Source organism: Nicotiana sylvestris, chromosome 7 (assembly GCF_000393655.2).
Source record: "Nicotiana sylvestris chromosome 7, ASM39365v2, whole genome shotgun sequence".
Classification (NCBI taxonomy): domain Eukaryota; kingdom Viridiplantae; phylum Streptophyta; class Magnoliopsida; order Solanales; family Solanaceae; genus Nicotiana; species Nicotiana sylvestris.
Genome location: NC_091063.1, coordinates 100,716,447 through 100,723,614, shown reverse-complemented (window position 1 = coordinate 100,723,614; position 7,168 = coordinate 100,716,447). Strand labels below are relative to the sequence as shown.

The following is a 7,168-nucleotide window of genomic DNA, read 5'->3' as shown; positions in this document are numbered from 1 at the left end:
GTTTCCTTTATTTTATAGTTATGAATCTCCATTGCTCTCTTATATAAAATTGTTGCATTACCTTGAATTGGAGTCTGAAACCTTTTCTATTTGTTTATATTCTTGAAAGCTTATGGGTAACTGTGTATCTTATAACATCTTTTAATGTTATGCTCTGGGTATTTTTTTTTTTTGCAATAGAGGCAGAACAAATTCTTTCTGTAGTCTTGATTATTCCTAAATTAGCATCTGTAGAGAGATTTTCAATATTAGAATTAAGAGTGTTAATTCTTTATTGAATCTGTGGGAACCTCTGACTAGAAACAGCAAAGGAACTAGAGTCACTGAGATTATGCACAACACTTTGTATGCTTGTTTGCCCCATCAATAGTAGGTGAAGCTTGCATCATCCTGATATTTCCTCAAACTAGTCTATATATTTCATTTCATCCCATCAAAAATTGCACTAACTTCTATATCCTCAACTGTATAATTCTTCTCAATTGATACACTCTTACAATCAATGCAATTGAATACTACACTAGTATCAATTAACTCTATTTCATCCCATATATCCTTCACTCTATTGAAATACGTTACAATATATTTGATCCTTGCACAGTCTCTAGCAATTACTTCTGTAATTCAAATAATTGTGCTTTGTTTGATTGATCATACCCATCCTCAAGTTATTTCCATAAAATAAATTTTGAGTAAATCCATTGTACCTAATATTAGGTGCCAACAATTTCAACATTCATGCAAACACCATGTAATTATATCATACTCAAGCCTTCACATCTAGAGAGTTATCCTTTGGCCTAGGTAATCCATCAATGAAACCTAATTTATGTTTAACTGGCAATAAAATTAATGTAGATTTTCTCTCAACGCCATAGCCACATACATCAAATGGTGAAGAAGTTAAATCCATTCCGGGCGAATCAGATGCATAGAGATAGTATGGACCATAATCGTTCATCTTGTCAATTTTGAAGCTAAAATTGCACAAATTCAAGGCAACACTGAAAAAACGAATAAAAATTGAGAATCAGAGGTTGAATCAAGAGAATACTAGAAATATTGAAGAAACATTATCGAGATTTGGTACAAGAACCAACCAATGCTTTGATACCATGTAAAAAATCTTAGTGAGCATTCAAGAATTGAGATAGTGAAATATATTATTCCACATCCAACATGCCTATGCTACAAGCTACTATTTATATATCTGGAGTATATGTAATTAACTTTCCAATCAACTAAGCTACTGTTTACCTCGAAAATATAAGTAACAATTAAATTTGATTTGTGATTTTAAAGATACATAATTTAGTTCAATACCAATTAATAATCAAGAAGTATAAAGTATAAATGAAAGAAATAAGTGAATCAAACCAGTGTTACTTAAGCAGCATCGACCTCGAGCCCAGTGATATCGAGTTGGGTTAAGAACAGTAAGGAAAGAACAATAAAGCAAGAAGACAATTCTGATGAACAATGAGTGAGAAAAGTAAGAAAGTATATTCTTTGTCAATGATTAGATGATTTTACAAATGATTGGGGTCCCCTTTATATAATAGGGGAACCCTAAATAAGGTATGTTTCTATTTACAGTAGGGAATCTTATTGGGACAGCTGTATAAACGCATAGTATGGATTTGTACTAATTCGTATAAATCTATTCCAAAATTTATGCCAAGATCTTGGGGACGTGGCAGAAATCTTGTCCTTCTGTAACAAACTCATAATGGCACTGTCTCGGAGTCGGTCGTACTTGGCTCCAATATTCCTCGAGCACTTAGGTCTTCGAGCCTCTTATTCTACCTTCAAGCTCGAGCTTGGTCTATATCGAACTTTTGTCCTCGATGCAACTTCTCAAGCCTACAAAATCAGAGGCATATGATTTTGACCGTATACAGATAGTACCCGCGTTTCTTAGAATAAAATGATAAGAAACGATTTGATTCTCAACCATTTAATGCCTCGACCATGATGTCGATCTCGCGATGTTAGTGATTGAAAGACGTGTTTGCAAAGTTTCCAAGGTTGTTAATTATAGGCAACTGATGGTCGGCTATTTGGCTTCCCTAACACGTTTAAATGGACTCCATAAATAGGCCAATTTCACAATTCTTGCAAACTTTACTTTTCAAATCATTCTTGAAATCTCTGTAGCTTCTTCAACTTCTTTGAGTTCACCTTCTTCTTAATTTGCTCTCACTACAGTATCTACTTTTTCTCCTCTTTCAAATTTATAAACCGCCATGGATAAAATATCCAAAATTATTCCTTAAGAAGAAAAAGCCTCTTCTTCATCACGACCGACCAGAAGTAAAATGGTGGTGCCACCTCGTATCGAGAAGTGTATTCCCCGCCGTGCGAACTAACATCCGATTTCAAAACTAATAAACCTACATCAACACCAGGACGATGTGAGACCATGTCCCGATACATCTGCTTGATAACCGAAAGTAAGATCGAGCAGGTGAAAAAGGACTGCAATAGGGAGGAAAAAGATGTGGTGATCCCTTCCTCTAAAGAGGATATAACTACTCATAAGGTGGGGTACTTAAGTGTGTATACCTACCTATTCACGCTGGGTCCTACAGATCCAGCTCGGGATCCCATAGATCCAGTTATTTTAGCTTTTTTCCACCAATATTAGGTGACGCTTGGCCAAATCTACCCTTCACTTTGGCCCATCGTCAATCTGATCATATACTACTCGAACCAGGTCGAGGGGATTCCTTTTACCCTCGATCATTTGATCAGGCTATACAACCCTCACCTTTATTGAGGTGGCCTGATAAAGCTGCAACACTGATCCACAAAATCCCTCTTCTCTAGTATCGATGAGGACAAGGATCGAGGATGGATGAGCCGATTTGTCTAAATCAGGACCTCCGACCTGATTTCTACTGAGAGGATGTCATTCCCCGAGGAATGGAACATGAAACATAAGTACATGCTTATCGATAGTGACTTTATATCCAACTTTCCCTTCTCATCTTTTTCTCAATCTAATCTTTTTCTGATGGTGTAACTGCTGCTTAGTTTCTTGGTGCGGTCCCAAACCTTGAAGGTTGGGTCCGGAAACTGCTTTTACTTCTTCGTACACGGAGCGCAACTGGTGTGACCTTGCCAAAGGTCGATGGGAGACTAAAAAGCATGGTGAGTTCTCTCGTTTGCATACTTGTGTTTCTCACTAAAATACTTACTTTGTCTTTATGCAAGCCTCAGAGACGTCGTTGCTATATGGCTGCTCCCTCTCGATGAAGAATAGATCCCAAAGCCTTCCAAAGAAAAGAAAAGAAAGAGGGGGTAGCCTGCAAATTCCTCAAAGTCAAAGAAAAGCAAGGCTCAAAAACCTAAGGCCGCTACTGTGGCCCTATCTCCAGAAATGTCCCAATGCCTTTGGGACGAGGATGAGTGGGGGAAGATGACGATTGCCTATTAGTAGTTCGAAAAAGAGGAAGCACTGACGCTTCGAAGACTGCCGAACCGATCGTGGCTGATGCAGTTCATTCTAGAACTAAAGAAATCATTGAGGAGAGTTCGAGCAAAGTCCTCGAGCCATCGGACAGCAAAAGAACACCTCGTCTTGGAGGTCATTTGGAGGGTGAGACCGAGGGGCCTGGTACTGAGTCCCTTCAAATAGAAGAGAATGCCCCAAGTGGATTACTTGGGGTAATTAATGTGGATGAATCGCCACCCAATCCTGAGTTCTCTAAGGGGCAATTCCTAGATGCCCGGAACATGAGAACTCTCGATGTGGGGACGAGCCACGAAGGGCACGATATACTTCAAGAGTGCCTTGCAGGGATCGAAGATGGTCCCGACCCAGATGCTTCTTTTATTTTTGATGAAGCCCAGCGGCTCTTCAAATAAGTAATTTTCTGCCCTTAAAATTACGCCTGAGTTTTATCCTTGTTGTTCTGAGCCTAACCTTTCCTTTTTTTGAAGGCTATGATGCTCCATCGAGAAGCTTTTTCCAAGTCTCAAGCTAAGCTTGCTCGATGTGAGGCTGAGCTTAAGAAGCTCTCGGAAGAGAAGGACAACCTTAAGATCCTCTATGTAAAAAAGGAGGGGGAGATCAGCGATCTTCCAGCCGAACTGGCGAAGTCTCATCAAGAACAGACCGATATCATCGAAAAGGTAATATACCCTTTAAGGTTTTATGATGCATTTGCCCGATTGGTCGACTAACACTTCAACTTTGCAGGCTCAACAAAAGGGCAAGCTGGTGGAGCAGCTCCGACAGGAGCTCAAGATGAAGGAAGCCGAGACCCTAAGGTAGAGACAAGGCATGGACTGTCTCGCCTCGGAGAAAGATACTCTTCGGGAGTAGCTATCTTTAATTGAACGCCAGCTTCAAAGTGTGAAGGAGGAATGCCTGGCTCGTAGCCGCAAAATCGAGGAGCTTGAAGCTAAATCTGTTACTGAACTTGCAAAGGCCAAATCTGATACAGAGGCATTTGTGTCTTCGTACCGAGATGACATTAGAGCCACTAACACTCAGGCAAAGGAGATGTCTGTTGCGGCTGAAGTTAATCTATCATTTGCACTCGACCATGCCAGGCGACAGTCCTGGAGAGAAACCCTCGAGGAGGTGCATGATCGTGGTTTCGACCTCTCAGCCGACATTGAAAAAGAAAAAAATATTAGAAGAAGAGGTTGTCGCTTTGCTTTCTAATGATGAGGATTCAACTAGTGGCTCTGAGAGAGGGGGAGATGAAAATGAAGTCCCCGAGGAGGAGGTTCTCGTAGACGCGGCTCCCGAAGATACAGCTGCCGAGGCTATGGCCCCAAAGTAGATTTGGGCTCCTTTATTTTATTTTTGTGTTTTTGCGCAAGGACCCCTCATGGGTATTGTAAATATATTTTGTAAGCATCTCTATAAATATAAATAATTCCTTTTCTTCATCTCTGATTCCGCATTGTCTTTATTTTGTGAAAAATTTGATAACTTCAATAGTCAGGTGAACCTTGGTTCGGATTCCGAATATAACAACCCTTAGGTTTTTTAGTGATCAGCGGGTGATCCTCAAACTTAGAATAGAAAGCCTCTTAAGGTTTTTGTTAATCCTCGAGCTAAGCCTAAGTCAATTTAACGTGAGCTCGGGATGATGGAACTCTTAAGTCCGAGTTGAGTGAGAGTGAGATCTCGAACTCCGCATGCTTCGGCCCTTAGGATCTTTTAGGTTAGCCTTTAGGCTCTTTAGGTTGGGCTAATTCGGCCTTTAAAGCGGCTATAATTTTTCCCTCTTTTCGGCTAAAAGACTTGGTAATAATTTTTCTATGCGTTAGCTTGTGTTTTTTGTACCTGTTAGGTTTTTCGAAGGTTCGATCAATTGGAACCTCATTTGTAATTCATTTGTGTAACGATAATCGAATACCTCTTGAGGTTGTTTCGAAGGCTGATGTTATCGAAGCCTTTAAATTATTCGAGGGCTAATTTTATTGAAGCCCTTTATCATTTGCTTTTTCCAAGGGTAGCCTGATTTAACCGTTTTTTCAAAGTATTTGAAGGCCTTTAATTTATGGGGGAACTCAGACGTCTTTGATCCGCACTATTTCGGCCGTAGTCTTTTTTATGACCGTAGTCTTTAATATGGTCGTAGCCTTCGGGTATGTCTCTTAGACTTGTTTCCCGATAATCATTCGAACTTGTTTGAAAGGTTAGTCCTCGAGTAAGATGCCATTAGCCTTTATATCAATGGGATGCCTATTTGAGGTCTTATGAATTCGAGTTTTTGATGACTCGGATGCATTGATTGTCAATGACAATCCCCGATTGTTCGGGGTGTATTTGCGTTCTAGCCCTTGGGCTGTTTCTCATAGAATTATAAGTGTAAAGCTCATATAAAGTAGACTTCTTTGAGACACAATGTGTTTTGACATAGAAAGAATGCTTTTTTGAATAATTGATGCATGCATACATGTTTTGTCGTCGGGGCTCGATTATTCTATACGGACACGGTTCATCTAACCGTTTGGCCCATTACAAAGAACTCCTATCGAGACCCTCTTTGGCGTGAAGTATTTTCCTTAAAAATATATTCTTCGAGGGTGATGCCTCCAATATTCGAGGTTGATTAAAAAGAAGCCTTGGATACTGGTTAGTTCTTCTTAGGTAGCACGTAGTTGTTGCCTCATTAAAAACCTCGCCGGTAAAACTCATTTGGGATAAAATCCAATCTAAGGGGAAAAAAGTGCAACGCATGCTTTAAAACCTTAGGCCTTCGTGTAAAAATGTGCCTTCGATAGCTTCGATCGAACACCTGCAATGGGTTAGTTTCAAATTCAAATGGATAGAAAGAGAAAATCATACCTTAGCAATAGTATCGTTTGAGTAGTGATACGTTCCAATTATTTGACAATTGCTCGCCTTCCATCATGCCAAGTTTGTAGGATCCTTTGCCAACAACTCCGAGGACTCGGTACGGCCCTTCCTAATTCGGGCCTAGTTTCCCTTCATTCGGGTCTCGAGTGTTAAGGGTGACTTTTTGTAGAACTAAGTCCCCGACTCCAAAGAGTTAAAGGTTGGTCCTTCTATTGTAGTATCTCTCGATTCTTTGCTTTTGTGCGGCTATCTAAACAAATGTTGCCTCTTGTTTTTCCTCTGATAGCTCGAGGCTAGTATTCATAGCCTCGTGATTTGACTCTCCGATGCATGTCAAAACCTGGCGCTGGGTTCTCCGGCCTCGATAGGGATTAGGGCCTCAGAGCCATATACTAAAGAGAACGGGGTAGCCCATGTGCTAGACTTCGATGTTGTTCGATATGCCCAAAGGACCTCGGGTAGAACTTCTCTCGATAAGATCCTCTTTATTTTATGTGCTTCGAGGAACTCCGTCACCTTGTTGCCGATGAATTGCTTTCCATTGACACATACAATCTATGCAGGCATCCGAAACTGATATATGATGTGATCCTAGAGGAAGGCAACAACTTCCTTTTCTCTAACTTTCTCGGAGGCCTGTGTTTCCACCCATTTAGAAAAATAATCAGTCATAAACAAAATAAATTTAGCCCTAAACAGGGCCATTGGTAGGGGGCTGACTATCTCCATCCACCATTTCATGAAAGGCCACAGGGATAGGACCGAGTGGAGTTGTTCCCCAGGCTGATGGATCATCGGTGCAAACCACTGGCATTTATCACATTTTTTGACAAATTCCTTAGT

General features: G+C 40.4%; 1 protein-coding gene across 1 annotated transcript; it reads left to right on the top strand.

Annotated features, from left to right (window-relative positions):
* The first annotated feature begins 2,422 nt into the window (after positions 1-2,422).
* Positions 2,423-4,796, top strand: LOC138873513 (uncharacterized). Its single transcript, XM_070151983.1, has 5 exons — positions 2,423-2,542; positions 3,946-4,137; positions 4,205-4,275; positions 4,360-4,528; positions 4,620-4,796. The coding sequence occupies exons 1-5, from the start codon at positions 2,423-2,425 to the stop codon at positions 4,794-4,796; spliced, it is 729 nt and encodes a 242-aa protein (XP_070008084.1).
* The last annotated feature ends 2,372 nt before the right edge of the window (positions 4,797-7,168 follow it).